At 39.9% G+C, this 20,548-nt stretch overlaps 1 protein-coding gene across 1 annotated transcript in view; it reads right to left on the bottom strand.

The window, feature by feature from the left end:
* The window catches only part of ror1 (receptor tyrosine kinase-like orphan receptor 1), a 126,517-nt gene extending 114,596 nt beyond the window's left edge, over positions 1–11,921 (bottom strand). Inside the window, exon 1 of the mRNA XM_053322231.1 lies at positions 11,816–11,921. Within this exon, the coding sequence (XP_053178206.1) occupies positions 11,816–11,921 (106 nt within the window). The remainder of the gene's footprint in view (positions 1–11,815) is intronic.
* Between the last annotated feature and the right edge of the window lie 8,627 nt (positions 11,922–20,548).

The raw sequence follows: 20,548 nt of genomic DNA on the forward strand, positions 1-20,548 counted from the left end.
CGAGGGTGAGAGCCAGCCACGACGGCTACCAACGGTAACATTACCGACGTGGATCTTATCACACTTCCGGAAATGAAAATAGATTCGAAATGTAGACAGTCGTTGACCCTTTCCCAATCTGCCCTGTGCCTAAAAAAAAACTACCAGTGCTGTCATAGCACATTTTAAACCACAGAATGCAGTATATACCATGCAGACTATCAGCAGTGCCGTTGAGATGGTGAACTATGACGCTGTTATGTAACGTTGTGTTTATTGTTTATACTTTTGAAAATTAAGTCTCCATTATGTATGTAAAATACTACTAATCTGTGACTGGGATTATACATCAGTGTGTGTATTTTTATCCATTGCCTTTGCTTTTTTTAGTCATTGAATATTGGTTTGTCATGCAACAGTGAACTAAGTATTTCCCATTTGAAAAAAATGCCCCTGGAAATGAACAAGAATGCTCCTGCAACAAAAGAAAAGGCCCCTGTAAAGAAAGAGTTAATTTCCTACTCTAAACAGGGCTCTCTGTCTGCATTTACAGTATAGACAGAGACGGGCCCCTGCCTTGTTGCAAAACATCATTACACAATGCATGCAATAGTGTAAACAGTTGTTCATCTCAATGAAAAGCTCAATAAATAGTCTATTTAAGCGCAGTGGGACTGTGGCTACATGTCTGGAAAGATGCTGAAGCTGTGCCATCTCTCTTTTGCTCCAATCATGGTTGTAACGACATGACAGGTTTTATGTTCCTTTAAAAGATTTCTGTGGGACAGTGAAATTCCGGGAATCTGTTTTCTTCTGCAGTTAAAAAATAATGTTGCTCTGCATGTATTTCTCAACATTTCCAAATTTTATTCTCAAAATGACTCTATTTTGCAAGAGCAAGTGTTGACATGATTTGAGGTTTACTTTCATATTTTAAGAGGAAGCATATTTTTCATAGTGAACATCATATTTTAGCATGACGGGCTTGATACTGTGTGTAATCAGAGACTCTTAAATCCATGTTTCAAGTTGCTACGACGGCTGGATGAAAAAGTAAGAGAGATGGATGGCTGAGAGGTAATGAGCTCTTGCGGGCAAAGCTTAGCACTGCTAAGGCAGCCACGCAGAGGTTAAGCAAACAGGCAGTGGGATCACGCGGATCTAAGCCTCTTATATAGGCCCCTCTGAGGAGAAGATCATTGACTTCTGATAGAGGGATGAAGGCCAGGAGTTGTCAAAGATAGAGGGGCACCAGTCTTCAGCTAGTATGAGCCCCCTTTCTTCACTGTCGCTGAGTGGCTGTATATTTCTCTCTAGGTTTCTATCCTGTGTTTTTTTGAGCGAGCCAAATGTTTCAGATTTTTGATTGATATCACTGGCTGAGAGTTAATTTAAGCCTGCTGTAGGTCAAACGCCTCTATGAAAATATTTTTTTCATCTCCGTATCCTTCTTAGCCCTCTCAGCTTTCTCTTGGCTGAGCCAGGCCCATCCCGATCCTCAGTCACATCCTCAGACTATCAATCTTTTCATCCCCTTTTAAGAAACCAGTACTGGACTTTCTTTTCTTTTTTTTTTAAGTCAATGAACCTCTTCCTCCCCTGGTCCCCCTCTCCTGCTGGAAGTCGCAGGGCAATGCAGTTTCATTTCCTGCCCTGTTGAAATCAATGTTTTCTGAGAGAGGGAGGGGGAGTTGGAAAGACAGAGACAGATATATAGAGAGACAGGAAAACAAGAGTGAGGTGTGAGACGACTGTTGGCGTGTAGGACAGAGCCGCACCAGTAAGTAAACCTAAACTCAGGTTCCAAGTCAGTGTCAGGTTTGATAAACATCTACCGGGAAATTAAATGACCGTTCAAAGTGGAAATATGAAAAACTGAAGGGGGCTGCTTTAACTCAATTTTCCCCTCAACACCCGTTCTTTTTTTTTTTTTTTTTTTTTTGCTTGCCTCAGAGAGGGAGAGATTCAGCAGAGTGGCATTCGGCATCCCACATGATACATTTATGAATTCCTGGTTGAGAGCGTCCCAGTTGACGAGATTCCTTTCCGCTTGCCCCCGGGTTAAATACTGAGTTCCCCTACATGAGCTAAACTGACTGAATGACAAGGAGACATAAGTGGGAAAAGATAGCGTACATTTTGTCACAATAACACAAAGACAGATTCTTGCCCTATGACTATTCCATACCCTTCCATTACCATTCCTGCAGATTTCCCCACAAAAAAACCACATGCGCTTAGACATCAAAGACAGGAATCCCTCAAATATTCTACGAGCCTCTGGTTAACGCGTCTGGACGGCAATCGGCACAAAACAACTGAAAATGTCCATCCATCCTGCTGTTCCTTTCACTCACTTGTTTCCTTTTAAAATCTGGCCCACAATCTGGATAATTAGGCTACAAACATAAGGTCGATTACTCTAATAACACCTTAAAACAAGCTGCTGTATGGTGAGGCCATCAAGCCAAAATGGATTTAAGAGGCTACCAATGACTGTGTGGGTATGGTAACAGCTTTCCCGCAAGACTGTGAGGAAAAGCTTTGAGGGTTTGCCAAAACTCTGGGTGTTGAGCATGCCATAATCTGCAGACTTTCATATTGCCAGCCGTAGTTTCTGGAACAAGAATCAAGACGTGGGTGATCTTATATTCGTAACCTTGAAATCTGAGAAATGCAACTTTGACCAAGAGACTGACTTGATAATTGAAACACTTTTCCAGTTCCCTATCACCAAGTCTGATTGATGAGACAATACTTGACCACTACTGATGCCACACGGGGGCAAGGCTTTCCTGGTTGGCGCTGAATTATGCAGATGGCTCGCCAGCAGTGGTTTGCTAGATTGGCACTTAACAAACGGTACTTCAGAATTACAGCCAGTGGGACCTTTAACTCCAGATTCCTTGGTCAATGTGGTCAACACAGGATTAGAATTTCCATTTAAGTCAAATTTCATATGGCCTTTTGTGCCTTTTTTTTTCTATTTTGTGCAAGGTCACTGTTTTATTTATGGTGTTTTCAGCAATCATGCAAACAAATTAGACCAACATTGCTTATATGCTGGATAGTTCTGTCAGTAAGATTAAAGGCAGTACTTGTCTTCCTAATGTGAAAGTTTCAGATCCCCCGGTCAACAGGACTGAGCTGCCAGTTCAAGACAGCCCCTCTTGAGTCTTTTGTGTGTGAATGAAGTGGCTGGATAAACACTGGCTGCTGGTTAATAGGGGGTTTGCTTAGAGAACAATGTCCCAAACCCTTTGGTCAAACAATAACAGTGAGGCCATGTCCACACTCATGGATACAATAGAAAAACACACTAAGCAAACAAGATCTAAAAGTGTGCAATTTCGGCCTCCTATGCATGTTAAGTTACTGAAATTGTTCAATGGCGTTTTTCAAAATGGCTTATCAGAGGCATTCCCACCATATAGTGTGGATGAGTGGATGGAAAAAAACAAATCTCAAAATGTTAGTATGTGATGGTATAGCAAATAGTAATTTGATCAATGGTTGTGGTTCAAGTTCCTTACAATGAAGCCATACCTGCCCTGATATAACACAACTAAAATAAAGATGGTTACTTTTTTAGTTACAGTACCACCTAAAAAAATACTAATCAGACATACATATCAGACCGAGTCCAGGCAGGGGCCTTTGTTGCACCATCTCTCTCCCCTTGTTTCCTGTGTGCTACTTTACTGCCCACTATCTAATAAAGGCAAAAAAAATGGCAACATAATTTTTTTTTTTTTTTAAAGTACTGATACCTTTGGGCTAGTTCTCTGGATTAGCCTATTTTACATCACACAAAATAATAAATAAAGGAAAGAAAATATAAAGAAATGTATGCATTCATGTAGATATGAATACATATCTTATGTAATAAAAAAAACAACCCAATTTGACACATATAAGTCTGCCAAACTTGTTCCAGACTTTCAGTGGAGCAGTAAAAAACATATTACACAACATACAGTCAGTACCCACAGCAAACAAACTCTTGATGTGAGGAGGGAAAAGAGAAAGTGGGCGACAACATTCAAGAGCTGCATTGCAAGTAAAAATCTCTGATGAGACGACATAATCTAAGTATGCAGTTTATTGAAAAAAAAAGTTTTGATTGGGTGATAATCTACAAGAGTCGACCATAGCTCAGTTTGTGACCTCAAATAATGCTGAAGAAACGATTTGACTTTGACTCTCCCACTGAAAACAATGGAATTGAAAACGGCTTAGACATTTGCAATCTTGTTGTTATTACTTTAACAGATCCCCAATTCTATTTGGTGGCCAAAGTAGGCTTGTTCAACCAGAAGCTTAAAACTAAAACCCATTTAAAGGAACTAATCTTCAAAAGACAGAATTCCTCAACTTCAAGCTACAACAGGATTACAGTTTCTATGGCTACTGATTGCAATTACAAATCAATACAAACGCACACGTCTGTCTATAGGTCACACACACACATAACAACTTCCAGAATTACTAAGTGATACAGATTAATCACAAATCTGACCTGAGCCCTGACAAGCAAATCACAGAACCAGAACATTTGAATATTGGAGTTGCCAAAAATGACTTTGGAGAAAAAATACATAATGATAATGTTCTATTAATAAAAAAAAGTGATATGTTTGTACAAATGTCTCAGTGGAGATGATGGTCCATTGCTTTTGCAGAATAACATCAGGAACTGGTGGGCAAAAGAACAGATGTAGAGCCACAGATGCATATCAAGACTGATATTGAGAAAACTGAACAGAAAAATTCTTCCCATATTTATCCTGATAATTTAATGAATGCATGACTAAAAATATAAAGTATTTCTACATGTGCTGACATAATAAAAGATGCCTGTTACTCAAATTAAATACTGAAAAAGCATTAAACAACAGCCTGCATAAGCAGTTATCATTGTGTCTCCACTGTGTCCCTGAAGAGAGGGAGGACGGGTGTGGAGCCTCCCCCGCTCTCAGTTATTGTTGAGTAAACACACTGCCAAGAGCAGCATGTCAGTCAGCCAGACAAGAAGGGCCAAGTGGAAGAGCCACTCCACAGCCAAAGTGAACTGTATAGTCAGCGGGGAATGGGGCAGTGTGTGTGTGTGTGTGTGTCTGTGTGTATGTGTATGTGTATGTGTATGTGTGAGAGACAGAGAAAGAGAGCGAGAGAGGGAGAGATAGAATGGCCAAGAAAGTGGGAATAAGAAAAACAGGGAGACAGTGCCAGCGCTTGTCTTGTGCCAGCCAGATAAGAGGAGTGCCAAGGAGTTTTGGTATCATGCTGATGATGATGGGGTGACGGTGGGGCTGACTCTCCTCAGATCCTCCAGCAGGCAAAAAACTTTGCTCGTGTGCACTACTTACAACACACTTTGAGGAACTAACATGCAGTACATTGTGGTGTTAGTTCATTCATTCATATAAATTCACTTAAATTATATAAATCATTTTGTTCAGTGTGACATTCTGAAACTAATTGCTTAAGCCATGTACTTAAGAAATGTTGTGAAAAGGATACAGAAAGAGCATGTTGAAAACATGAAAAGACGTTTACATATGGACAGAAATATAGCAGCAGCATATCCATGAGGAATAAAGCTGATGAGATGGAAGAATTCCTGCAATGACTGATAAGTGTATTTTGTTGAAAATAAGTACTAATATTTTTGGCACAGTGGTCCATAAGGTTTGGGGTATTTAATACCTTGGGGGGAGTGTGGTGTTGTACAAAGGCCTAATTGTGGGTGGAGGCAGATCTGCCCGTCTGCTTGCAGTGGGGGTTTCTGAAGTCCTTAATGCAATGCAAACAGGGTTTAAAAAGATTTACTTTGACACATATAGGGGAATTTAAAAAGCCATGTTTCATCCTAACCCCCTATTAAATGAAATGTAGCATGATCTCCACATATTAAGCTGGTGCAAAGCTAGTGGAGGACGCTAGCAAAGCAGTAATTTGATAAAACTGCAATGAAGAGTGGTCTCAATGAAATTTAGAGCTCTTTAAGCCACTACTATTCCCTGCAGTCCTCCACACTAAACTGTGCCAAGTCCATATGGGAAATTGATATGCAGTATGTGTGGCTTATTCCATTAGACTCATTAAAGTGTCACTTTGTCATCAGCACACTCTCACACTTACAGCTTGCCTTACAACTGCAGCAAAGGACTCATTGTGTTGTGTGTATAAAGTACAGCAGAGAACATTTTTTATGTGGCAGGAGTAATTTGTCTTCCAGACAGCAGTCGAAAGACATCAACATAGAAAGTATTGAATGGAGGGTGTAGAAAGCAATTTAATTTGTAGCTGGGCGTATATCGATGGAAAAGGGAAAATATCATTTTTGTCTGTTATTGTATGAAACACTTTAAACAAAAAAATAATGCTATCTTACTACAGATTTTTCCTCGACTTGGTCCAGACGTTCCCTCTGTTAAAACCATTGAGGTGCCACACTGTCATCTACACACTGGCTTCTCCACTGCAGCTCTAAAACCTGAACCAATGTTTTTTGTTCCTCCTCTTAATCCAGCCCCACATTTCCCTGAACCCTGTAGAGGTTTTTCTCTCTCCAACAGTCTGACTGACCTCCTGTGCAGACAGTAAATTGCAGGAAAAAGGTTTTCACGCTCGGCTACAGTTTGTGGTGGTAGAAACTTTATCAAACGTCTCCAGCAAGGATCAGAGTGAACTGTGTTTAGCCTTTGATTAAACGCTGCCTCTCCAAGGCACACTGACCGCTAAAAAACAAGCAAGCTCCACAAGAGTCCGATTTGAAGAAATATGAGCATTTTCTGCCAATATTACACAAATGCAGGAAATTTACACTTCTTACCATTGATAGAAAGGCTTTTGCCTGACTTGGCAGAGAGAAGATCTACACAGAAGGAAAACCTAAAACTGGCTCCTTCCGAAATTCCTCTGTCAACCAAGCATTGACGACATCAGGACATTCCAGCCAGCAACTCAGTGGAAAACAACTGTACTAATCACACATCATAAGGAAACTTCATATCTTGTGAATTCCATAGTAATCAATAGGAGTAGTCCAGCTTGGGAAACAGCAACCACAATGAGAAAGAAAGAAGACTAGAGACACTGAACATTAGTTATTTGATACATTTTTGAGAAAAAAAAAAAAGGTTCAGCATAGTCTCTGTTGCAGTTAAAGTAAATCGCCCGTTGGCTGTACATCAGTTAAACAATTAGCACACAATATTCTCCAAACAGTTCGCCCCATGGCAACACAGAGCCTTGGCAAACACATGTGCTTAATAACGAGTGGGAAGTAGGTAATTGCCAGTGCACGACGTGGTTTACACACCAATGTTTTAAATCAGTGACATAAAACAGAGTCCGAGTGTATGATTTATGGTTACGTGCTGATTAAATTAATGTCTATGACTTTCTTCCCATTTCACACACTCAAAATGGAGTCGAACTGTCTCAAAAGAAAAATCAACCGCCCCCCCCCCCCCCAACCCCACCGACCCCACCCTGTCCAGAAAAAGACCATACATCTGTTTCACACATACAGTTCCTGCCACATTCTTCTGTGTCTGCCAAAAGCTTTTAGGGATGCACACCACTTGATGCCTGAGTTAGTGTAGCGTGCACTGCGCAGAGTGGGAGTCGAGTTTTAAACACAGCAGAGTCATCTGTCTGAAAGAGATGTACCATTCAGACCCAGAGGGAACCCTACATTTCCCAGAGCATCTGGATAAAATGTTATAAACTGAATAGAGTCACACTTTACGGACGAATTAAGGCAATATCAAAATGACAAAAAGCACTGAGCAAATAAGAAATCATCAGAGGGAGTGACTGACGTGCACAAATTTAACAAGAATGTAAGTGCTACCATTTATTCTAATGTCTCTTTAACTTCCCTGTGAATTAGTCCCTTAGTGAAGCTCTGAGAAAAAGCCAGAAGACATACAACAGTTAAGATAGACATCTCGGTAGCAGGGAGAGCAGGACAAGCTCTTACACACTCAGCCAGTAGTAGCGAGGATTTTTTCCAGAGGTGAAGTGCATTTAGTGTCAACAGTGTGTCCTGTTGAAAACTGTACAGAGGCAGTTCCACCCGGCATGATTTATAGCCTTCCTGAGTGTTATTAAAAGGCTAAATGCAACTGTAAACAGATTTTACGTAGACTCTCTGCTCTGTAGAGGACCTTTTATACTCAGAGGTGAATTACCAACGTTCAGAAACATTTACACAGTTTATATAGTTGGAAAACACTGGCGTCAATTTATTTTTATGAGCATGACAAAGATTATTACTTTGGCACTTAAGGGCACAGTCTGACAGATGGAATGACAGTGACCATTTTAAAATGATGGCGCACCTATCAAATGTTTAAATAAACGGTGCATTTACTGGTCCCAAATCTGCAGGAATGTGATTTACACGATGCAAAACCGAGGCTCAGTTTCACGTTAATTGATTAAGAAAAAGGCCCAGTTGGCATCGTTAGATTCCTGGTGGGAGGGAGGGGGGGATGTCAACCTTCAATTAGAAAAGATTAATTAAAAGATGATAATGAAATCTCAAGATCTGTTCAACATGATCTCATCCTTGTTTAGATTAGCACCTGTGAGGGTGACAGTGATGCCAAAGTTGTTTTTGGCAAGGGAAGGAAGGACTCTGAGTGCTGATAAAAGTGCATGTAAACAGACACTTTAGAGTGATCACGGGAACACAACATGTCCAAACCCATTATCCAATTTCCTGCCTCAACTTGATCTCTTACATTAGCTGAAAAGATGCGAGTATCTAAAGATAAGACAAAAAAAAAGTGTAACATTGTTTTTGAGGAGCATATCTGCACTGTAGGCAGTGATTGGTTTCAGCTGAACATTATGTTGCTATAGCAACCCCTGCTGACACAGCTGTATTACAGTTGCTGCTTAACTGACATTGTTACATCCAAACATCAGATCGGTGACCAGGCAAATATTGACACATGTTTATCTACTCCACAAGAACCTTTATTGGAATATTATCTCTTTTTACACCTGTTTCGTGATAGCTGATTTATGACTTAGTAGAACTTAGTTTTAGACCATAGTACTGTTAACGAAGCTTACCAATTTACTAACTATCTGGAGCTAGTGTTTTACTAATGAAACCTTCTATAGCCTCAATCAGACAGAGTTGCTTTTTAGCGGTGTGGGGCAGCTTTTTGTAATTGTTTCAATGAGAGTGACATTTTTTACTCGCTGCTTTGCCGTTGCTGAGCGCCTCCTGTTTTTCTGCTTTATGTGTCTCACATTTTTTGCATGAGCTCCCTGAACACCTCGAGTTGAAAAAACTACCAACATAATTTGCACTTTTTCCCACTGTCCAATCCTTTGAATTGAGAATGAGGCTATATGACTTTACTTACTGTAGTTAACATGATCTGAATAGAAGACAGCAGGCCTGGATTAAGTTTACTTCCCAGCAAAAAAAAAAATGGTTAGGCTAAGGACAGGTGATTCAGTGGTTGCCTAACAATAATTTAAAAAAGATGCAGCAAGTAGCTTTTTCTTTAAATTGTAGGCTTCAACAGAAAAGGCTCTGCGTCACATTTTGCAACCTGCAAAAAGCACCCTATCTGCAGCTCTAGTGTATACTTTTGTGAATCCAATGTCCTTTTAACTGAACTAAATCATGTTTACAGTAACTTTGGTTTGACTGTTGCTTAAGGTATCTTTTGTCTCCAGGAAAAACTTCAAAGGTTATTCTTTAATCTTTATTGGAAGTGTTTAGCTCACTGAGGAGCTGGCAGAAGAGCATGTGGTTTGGACTGCATGTTGTGAGCCAATCTATCCCAGTTTTATGTATCAATAGAAGCCAAGGGCATGGTCAAATAAAATACAAATTGCTTCAAATGCGTGCTACATAAATCATTCTTGCATGCATATTATTATTGTTAGTTTATTCATTTGTCAAGCCTACAATGTCAACAAAACACCAAATAATTTGAACAGACGCTTGTTGTAGTGATCAGTGGAAGCCTTAATTGTTCCTACAAATACTGGTTTATGGACTAATGACAGTCCAGTGACCACAGACTGGAAGCTCGCTTGCTGATCAGTAAGTCAGACCGCAAATAAAGACAGGCAACCACGCCTTTCAGTTTCTTCTTTGTCATGTTTGCTCAGATGGTTCCACACTGCAGCCACTGCCCACTGATCACTCTTCTCTTCACATTTGATTACAGTTGAAGCACACGGTTGTTTCTCCCTGACTGTTCCCATTCCAGTGAGCCAGGAAAGAATACTCTCATTGTGATAACCTGCAAACTTATCCTGGAACTGCTTCATTTGCTGTGAATTGGAGATCGAGTGTGTGGATGCAAAGGAGCAATAAAGCATCTTAATGTAATTTTCATGTCCATAGCTCAATTCTCAAGTCAATATCAAAATCTTCATTCAGAGCAGCTGCGGAGAATCTCTGAATTCTGATTCTCAACTTTCTAGTCTTCAGCAGTTGGTGGGAATGCAAAACATAATCAGTTTTGCTTCATGAATAAGAGTATTAGCATTTGAAATTTAATTTCCAGGGTAGATTTTGCCTCTAAACTATGCAATTTGCATGGAAAAGAATGCTGCCTCTTTCCAGATCTAAAGTAGCTTCAAAGACAAGGACCTCGTTCTCTCCCATTCCGTATTCTCTCTCACAAAACTTAATTTGAAGAAATTATAGCTAAATCATCCAGTTCAATAATGTGTATAAACATTTATCCCTGCCTCAGAGCAAAAAGAGAGGGTGGAAGATTAAGAGACAACAGGGATGGCAAGGGAAGGGCCACAGCAGAAAGCTTTATGCTTAACACAGCATGCACTGTACACCTACATTGTAAATAATGCATAAAAGTATTTAAGGAGGACAGAGATAATCCAAACAAACCCGAAAAACCCTTCCGCAGATAATTCATCACTACACATTTGGGAGGGGAGGACTGTTTTATACTTACTATACACTCTGAAGCCAGAGGACAAACAATTAAAATGCTTTCCCCCAGCAGCTTCATAAATAATTCAAACTGCATACAAACCAAATTCAATCATACTTATATTAGTCAACCAATGTCCAGTTACATATGACATCAGGCCACCCCTTCCTTTAAAATGTGAGTACCACACAGTCAGCTACAGAGAAGGCTGTAGATATCGTATATTATTCCAAGAAAATGTTTACGTACACAGAAAAATAAACTGAAGCTATATTTTAGAGATTGTTTTAGATTTGGTTCACTAGAGGTCACACACTGGTCTGTTTTTCCCCTCATCTTATTTCCTAAAACAGGCAGTATTTGCTTTGTAAATGAGACTTCATGTATCCCTTATCTTTAAATTGACCCAAATTATAGAGGGGGAGGTTAAGGGGCACAATAGCTATCCAGCTGACTAGTTAAGAGCCCCCCATTGTCTGTCAATGGAGTCAAGTCTTTCCCCGTGCAGAGGCTTCAGAATGACAATAGGACGATAATCTAAAAACCAAAGATCATTTACATGAGAGGGGATGCTGAATGATGGCGAACAGCTCTGCTTTGTATGTATGGAACAACAGATTGAACTACATGTATGAGATTATATCAAAAACAAACAGACCGATTTTAAAAATATGTCTCCCCATTGTGGTGATGTCTTTAAACTGCGATAAACTGAGCGCACAAAACACACTGTAGAAATAACTGCGGTGACTTTTCGTCAAGGCTGACAGAGTGCATCGTTCAATTCACGCGTGTGTGGATGAACCACAGAGTGAGAAAAGCCAGCAGAGAAAGCACAGGGAAGACGAGAAGGATTTCCGAGGGAAGGAAGAAGTCTTGAGACTCACCAGACGCGCTCAGGTACAGGACACTGTGGAGAAGCAGGGCGATCCAGAGAGCGCAGGCTGGACATCTCCAGAGACGCTGGCTCGCTGCTGCCCGAGTTGGATACATTCCTCCGGCTCTGTGTTTAACCTTCGCCCGCTTTTAACATCCACTACACTCAAAATTTAATTTCGAGCCCCTCCAAAAAGTGATTGAACTCAAAATACAGTGTGTTGGTAACTTGTGCGCTTTATTCCGCCGTTCTTTCCAAGTTCACCAAAACTATCTGGATAAAAATATAATTGTCTGGAAGAAAGTTGTCGCTGTCTCTCCTGGTTTCTGTCTTTTCCCTCCTCGCTGGAGCGCAGCTCACTTTGCCCTTTCTGTCTGTCTGTCTCCCGAACTGAGCGCAATCCTTCCTACAAACTTCACTGAGTTCTGCGCCCACAAGAGCCACATGGCTCTGATTAGCCATGTGTCGCCACCTTGTGTTCATTACAGGAACGATGAGAGAGGGAGACGCTGGACTTTCAGGCCTCCTATGAAGGATTTATTCTTAAAGGACAGGTTCATAATTTTTCAAGTCTGTCTTAAAACAATAGTCAGGTGCTTAAAAGAACATTGTAATTGTTTTTTCTTTGCATAATCATTACTCCTGTTTAAATTGGCCATCAGAAGATCCATTCATAAAGCACTTACAGTTTAAGTGATGGGGGCCAAAAACCACAAGCAAAATATATATAAAAGTTTATCTGAAGTTAATGTGAAGCTTGCAATTTGAATCATCCAAATTACTTGAACCAACATTGAAGTATTTTTAGTGCCAAAGTCCCTCTTTTTGTTACTATACTTCCAGCACAGCTCAACACTGTCAGAGGAAACATAAAGAAGGATCCTAATGCTAAAAAGGCTGTAACTATGGCAGATATCTACTTGACATGACTAACTCAGACTGCTGAAGCCTCATATAAGCTTCAGAAGAAACATCAATAATTCTAAAGGAATAGTATAAAAACCCAATACAACAGAAGTTATAGTATGATAGTTTCACGATAGATAGTTGTTGTAGAGTCCCCATTGCATTCCCAAACTTAATTTGTTATAATAACAAAATTAATTAATGAAGTCAATTTTTTATGTGGTGTGCTATGGGCACTATAATAAGATCAGAGAGTGTATTTATAAAGTAACCACAAGGCACTAAGAAGCTGTTTATTTGACTCATGCCTCAAGCTGTCTCCTGTACTTGATTTACAAGGTACAGTATTTACAAGGGGGAAAATATTCGCAAATGAAAAAAAGCACACATATATACCAATACTGAATTCAGGGACTGTGAATAGTGGATTCAGCACAGTCATATGCTTTATTGCACTTGTGATATTTCTAAGTATATTCCCATACAAGTAATAATAATGATTTATTTTAGTATAACTACTACTTTTAAAGATCTTTCAGAAAAAATGATCACTGTGCTTTTATCCACTTAGCTCTGTACCTGGTTTGTTGAAATGTAAGTCCAGACTTTAAGTGTCATGACACTGGGTTGTACTACTACTACTACTGTATTGCTACCAGGGACAGCTCGATCCAAGCGTGTGAAAATATGCCTTTTTCTTCAACTACACATACTCTTGTTTGACCGTCCAGAGTGATGTGACATAATAGAGAACTGTTAATGGATCTGAATGATCTGGATGATCTGATAATGAGACAATCTGGAGCTGAATAGATGATTACAGTTGTTGCCTTTGTATAATAACTACATGAATTACTTACCATATTAAAGCCATATCCAAATGTTTAACCCAGTGAACTTCAATTGATTTCCCTCCATGCATTACTTGTACAGAGACAAAGACAGATGAATGGTGGAGAGGGAAAAGTGAGCGTAAAAGACGAGATCTCTTGTGCCTTGAACAATCACGCCTGCAGACATGTTAAGCACGGCTACAAACACACGCACCTTTATAGAATTATTAATTCCAGAGCCTTACAGTATTATGAACCCACCCAACCTTCTCCTCTATAACCCCACACCTTGTTTCATTTTACTCTACTCACTTCTGGCTTTTGACACATACTTTGTCTCTGCATGTGAGTCTGCACATACAGAGCACTTTGAAAGACTAACACCGTCATTTTTTTGGGCAGGAAAAGAATGGTAGTAATTTAGCATCTCCGGTTCTCTCATATTGTGACCTACCCCTGCTCATTAAAGGGAAATATCCCCTCAGAAGTTATGTTTTGATTTAACCGTTACAGAGCAAAGAAATAACAAGTATGAATAATGCTTTAGACTGGTTTATTTTTGATTGAAGAGAGGGGTGGCCTGGGTGCCTCTGTAGTGGGTTGCTCACAAGTGTTAGGGCTTCACCTCCAATGTCCTTCCTCCTTGTCAGGCCTAATGGTCCGAGACCAGGGCTTTTATTCATAACTTTCCTTTCCTTCCTTTCCTCTATACACACTTAGATACTGTCAATAATTCGATATCCTTGTCCACTAATCAGAAGATCGGCAGTTTGATCCCCAGCTCCTCCAGTTTTCGTGTTGAAGTGTCCTTGGGCGATCGTTGTGTGAGTGTGTGTGTGAATGAGCATTAGAAGTCCTCCTGATGAGCAGGTTAGCACCTTGCATGGCAGCCTGAGCCGTCAGTGTATGAATGAATGTGTGTATGAATGGGTAAATGTTGGCATATAGTGTAAAGTACTTTGAGTGGTTGGAAGACTAGAAAAGCGCTGTATAAATGCAGTCCATTTACCATTCAGAAATTCCTGTAATACTGCTTACTGTATTTCAACACATCTTTGCAGTGTCCCTGGTCCGCCATTACTTAAATGTTTGTGGAAATTAAGAATATTGCGATTATGGGGGGTTCGGGGATACAAAGCAGCAGGCTGCAAAAGCTGCCAAAAACTCTGATCCAAACCAGGGCTGCGGTCAGTTCAAGCAATTCAGCATGTAAACAGAGACTGCAGTTCATTTGCTAATGATGAGTGAGAGTTCTGTCTCACTTTTAATAGTTTGAACTTAACAACTCTTCATGCCAGTGGTTGTGATTTTTTAAAAAGACACCTTTTTTATTTAAATCAGTTTCAAGTGAAAGCCACGTAACATTGAAATATGTACACTCCAGGCTCTAACCTCTCCTTGAAAGCTGCAATTTCAAGGACTTCAAGTGGTTTGAGTGCCTACTTCTGGTGAGTTTGAGCTTCTTTTGGACCACAGGAAGATAGTGGCACCCCAGAAGTGTGTGCGGCTGTGTGTTTAAATGTCTGCACAAAGCTCCACAAAACATTTCAATTAACACAACAAAAGGCCACATGGAGAATGACATCAAACAAAATATCTGTAAATAACTGTCAAACCAAAAGAAATTGGGCATGACTGATTGCAGTGTGGAGAATTGTGTGAGGCAATGTACATCATATGTCAGCTGTGTTTCTTACTGAGGAACCCTTTTAAATTTGCTGTTTAAGCAGCCAAATGAATTTAACCTAAGCTGTGTTTAGGTGGTTTTCTCTGTAATAAGGAGCCTCAGAGGAGTAGAAGGCGTTTTGGAGGGGGAAGATCTCACCGCTGGGCCCATCAAGTAGCGAGATTATTTCTGACATTGGCATATTTTTTCTCCTTGATGTCTATCGACTTCATTTTGCCTAAAGTAGGATATGATTATTAAAATTGCAACCATGCATGGTGAAAGTCATCTAACTTTCATGGTGGAATGGATTAGGGCTCTGAAGGTCTCTTTGAAGAGCAGATCCCTTAGGCTTCCTCCAGCGGCCACAGCACATGGACAGGGAGGCTCTTTGTTAAAGAATTGGCAATGATGTCTCAGTCAATAAGAGAGAATGAAGGGATGACGGTGTCGATGGCCTTTCAAAAATATCTGCCACATCTTCTCGGCATTTTGTTATGCCTCTCCATAACTGTTTCTTTTTCTCCACATACTCAGATGACTCTAATCATTTGTGTTTCTATCTCGTTTTCCTTGCGTCCCTCTGAAAAATGTGTTAGCACTTTACGCATTCTTCAATCAGCGGATAACTCAAAACAGTTTCCATCCCAGTTTAGACATCATTAAATGCCTGACAGACCATATTGGCCTCACTGCATCCCTTTCCTCCCCACACCCACTCTTGTCTAACCCACAGTTTAATTCAGTGCTACATATTGCATTTTTATGGGCTTACCTCTCAAATGACATGTTGCAACGTTATTCTATTCCCACGAGGTGTTTTTTGGAACGTACTGCAATCAGTGATAATGTACAACAAACGCAGGATGGAAGGATTCTTTCAAGTATGGCCAATAATATTGTCTCCCTGCATTAAAAGAAAAGGGAACACTTTACTACAGGCAGACAAAACCAATACCTTGCACATACCATAATATTGAACAAATACACTACACACCTCAAAAGATTACATTTCTTGAGATTTATGTTTTGGTTTTTTGTTAAAAACCTTTCAGAGGCTCAAGAAAATGTAAAATAATGCCATGATGCAGAGGCAACTTCTGATTCTCCCATTCTTCTCTATCAGGCCTTCAAAAACATTTTGGGAGGCAGAACAATAATTACTTGCAGTTGAACACATGCAGCACAAAATATCACTGGGTTTGATTGTGTAGCCATGTTGCATTTCCCTCCTTTTGTTTGTATTCTTAGTGCAGTGCATATGGACTAGAGACAAATGAGGCATTGATAGGACTTTTTTGTAGTTGTTTAAGGTCAAATCATAAACATATTTCATTTTAACATCCTGAGTATTTCTCAAAACCTACAAAAGGTCCAAATAGTCTCTATATCAAACATAAAGTTCAGAGGACAAAGGGCCATAGAATTTTTAAGTTTTGTGGAGTATTTGTCTTCCTATTGATTGAGAGCCAGATGAAGGGTGGATGACAGGATACAAAGCGGTCTGTGGACACAATCCAGCCTCTATTTCTCACTGCTCGGTTCAGCTGTGTGGTCAGAAACGTTCTTACCCATTTTCGTCCCATTGCTGAACAGTTTTTATGGCCTCACATATCATCCTGCACACTTCGGCTCCAGATCTGGAAAATGGAGAGTGTAAAGATGGTGATGACTCATGTGGAGCCTTTACATCTATTAATATGCCAAGTTTTTTTTTTTTTTTTGGATGAGGCTATGTGATACTTTGCTTAAATTCACACACCCTGTCAAAGCTTGTTCACATCCAGCAGATGAGCTAGAGGTAATAAACACTATTGTTTTAACGAGACAGACTGTAGATTATTGTGCTAACTTTCTAGTTTTGGATTGACGTAGCATTAATCCAGATTTCCAAAGCACAAATTAAATCTGAAACCTGAGCATTTCACATTTCTTAAATTTAATGGTATTTGCTTACTTTCTTACATGACCTGTAGGAAGACCAAATAGACATTTTGCAGGGAAAACTCAAATGTTTAAGTGAGCGGTTTACCTCAATTTCCATGGATATAATTAATCTTGTATTAAGTGAACATGATTAATTTGTCTAAAAGCATGTATAGTATGCATCATTAACATCATTCCGCTGGAGCACTTCGTACAGTAGCTACATGGCAGGCCCCTTCAAATAGGTTATGAAGTTACTCCAAATGTGATTGTTAACGACCTTTTCAATAACTATGAAAATGTATAAAATTAGCTACATGTCAAATTACAATTCAGCAATTGACATTACAGACATTATGCCCAAAATTTTTGGGTGGCTAGTTTATTTACTTAAATCTACAGTGTGTAACTATTTTATCCCCCCTCTGTGAATAGTAGTTACCTAGTTATAGAGTACATGCATGAGCTGGTTGCTACTGTTGTGGCTGTAAAACAGATGATTAATTGTCTTGAGTATCACAACCCATGCAAAATCATTTGTTTCACTATCATTATTTGATCCATACAATCCAATAACATTTGGAAAGTTAGCTGACTCGGCCTTTGGTGTGGTGAGCTCTGGCAAACCAAACATTGCTGGTTAACCACTTAACGCACGCTGTTCCGTCTACGGAACGGGACGGATGTTAGGAGGTGGCCACAAGTTCTTCTGGATGTTTTAAACACCAACCCTTAAACATATATATTCATGCCGTACATCGTTGGAAAGCTTAGATTGTCCTGATTCATTCAAGACCACTCACGACTTATATGGTTGCTCACAGCCGTAATAGTATTAGCGATTAGCTCGGCTAGCCCCTGAGCTAAGTAAGAAAAGCTATAATGCCTACATACCTTCAAAGTCTTCCCTTTATCCACAACGATCATCTTATGACTCAGCACTTTCTGTACAGCTCGCCAAATATCCATTCTTGTGAAATATGAAATCCGTTTCCATAAAACCGAAATACTTTCCTCCATATGTCCATGTATTTAGTCCAACACGTAACGTAATAACACAAATAACAAACCACATACGGTCCGTTGACGTCATTTCCTGACCTGCACGTCCATCTCAGAGTACACGTGACTAGATGTTTACGACCGTGAGCCTCTTCTGCTTCTGACGACACCACACACAAGCCAATCGGTGTTTAGGTTTAGGCAGTACATGTCTCCAAAGCCAATGAGGACATGTGACCGACAACAATGACGACATGGCTTTGATTGACTGCTGTTCTAGCCTATGGAAATATTTGGTGAAATGAAGTTGATAACCTTTTAGCCAATAGTCAGAGGTTTCCAACGGTGTATGACCTTCCAATGATACCAGACACATCCCTGAGTCTCAAACTATGTGGGATCTGTGCTGCTCACAACTTGGGCATGTCGTTTAGGCTAACAGCATAAAAAACAGGGGCGTGTGTTAAGTGGTTAAATTCCCTATCAATTGATTTAAATTAACTTGGTGAATTGTAACTTTGTTTGGGATATGCACCACTTAACATCAACATGATAAGGGTCTCCAGATGGGTCCTGTATCAATATGTAGTTTTAAGACATTTCAACTGATACTGTTCTTACATGGTATCATTCGATCAATCTTATTTACATAGCCCCAAATCACAGCGAAAGTCATCTCAAGGCACTTTACACATGGATCAGGTCTAAACTGTACTCGTCAGGTTTAATTTTAAAGAGACCCAACATTCCCACATGAGGAAGCACTTGGCGACAATGGCATGGTACACATATACCTGAATAAAATGTGTATTTAATCAATTACTGTTATATCTGAAGTCTTGAAATATTCCGACCCGGGGTGCAAGACACAGAAAGAGAGAGGAACAAACAGCTCATCTTAAAGATTAATCTGGCCATGACAACCAACATAACTTCCTAGAGAGCAATGTTGTATGCCTTCAAACATGGTTCACTATCTTTATTTGCAGCACCATGATAAAACTATGTAAAATATATTGGTCAGTTGGGTTTTCAAGTGATGACGAAATATAGTTTCAGAAGAGATAGACTATGTTAAGATTATTTAATGGTCAGGTGCATCACTTGACATAGAATATGTGCATAAGAAAAGAGGCTCACACAAGAAACAGAAGGGTAAAAACCTGACTGACTGCAAAATCACAGCATATGCTTTCTTTAGGCCTTATTTGAGGACCTTGAGAATAATGTCTTTGTCCACCGCGTTACCCTCTTCTTGAGGGAGAGCATTGAAATCGGCTGCTCTAAAAACACACGGCTCCATGCCAGCTCCAGAGAAAGCCATTTGGACATCTAATAGCTAAGGACCAGACCAGCTTAATGTAAGCCTTATAGTGATTACCTGATGTAATGACAGCCAATCCAAATACAGCCTGTAAGCCATTACCAGCTGAACAAGAGGAACACATTATGCATTGCACTATGTCAGGCTGACAGGGTCTGAACAATGCAGCATGAAAAAATTTCCACCCTGTTGTTGTGACGCCTAAGGGAATAGAGAGGAACTGTTTAGGGCAGTTATAACATCCCAAATGCCACAGACTGTACCTCTGAAGGCTGGCAATAGGCCTGAAAAGCCATATCCTCAATTGTAATGTAAACACAGATAAAGGATTGGAAACATTTATTCTGATCTAGCTCTTAATCATCAACACCGCCGTTTGAAATGTGTGCCTCAAAGCTTGTGTCAGTAAAAATCACAGGAAATGTAAAACAGCAGTAATAGTCAGCTATATCATAATGCCGTCATACATCAAACTCTTTGAATATCTGTGAGAAAATACAACTTGATTGACCAATTAGTTCCAGCTCAGGAACTTTAACTATTTACCATGTGTTTTTTGTATTTTTTTTTATTATTTGTGGGGGGGTTGGTTTGGGGGTTGGGGGATTAGTGCTAACAGGTACAGCTGAATGTGTTGGTCAGTATGTATGACATTGACATGCCTGACAGAAATTGGTGGAAAATGTGCGATTTGTGATTGAGGCCAATTTTCCCTTTCGTGTTCACAGAGAAACACCAAGCATTTCCACCCTCGCTCCTATTAAGTAAATTGTAGCCAATTTACCTCCAGATATGGGAGCAGTGAGAGGAAAAAGTTGACACCAATCCAATACCTGTGTAGTCTCAAATAGACCCAAGCTGCTTCAAACATCATTCACTCATTCCCCTTGTGAAAAATAACACTTCAAAGCATTTCCAAAATCCAAATCTGTTTCAACTCTTGCCTGTTTGTCTTACGATATGGTCTATGGGATACCCTGACCTCCTGACATCTTATAACTAATTGTTAATCAGGATTACACTGACTATCTCATTACACACAAAGACTTGTGGGGGAGGGAGACAATTTATCAGTTTGTGCTTCTC

The sequence above is a fragment of the Scomber japonicus genome, chromosome 7, assembly GCF_027409825.1.
Source record: "Scomber japonicus isolate fScoJap1 chromosome 7, fScoJap1.pri, whole genome shotgun sequence".
In the NCBI taxonomy this organism is placed as follows: Eukaryota; Metazoa; Chordata; class Actinopteri; order Scombriformes; family Scombridae; genus Scomber; species Scomber japonicus.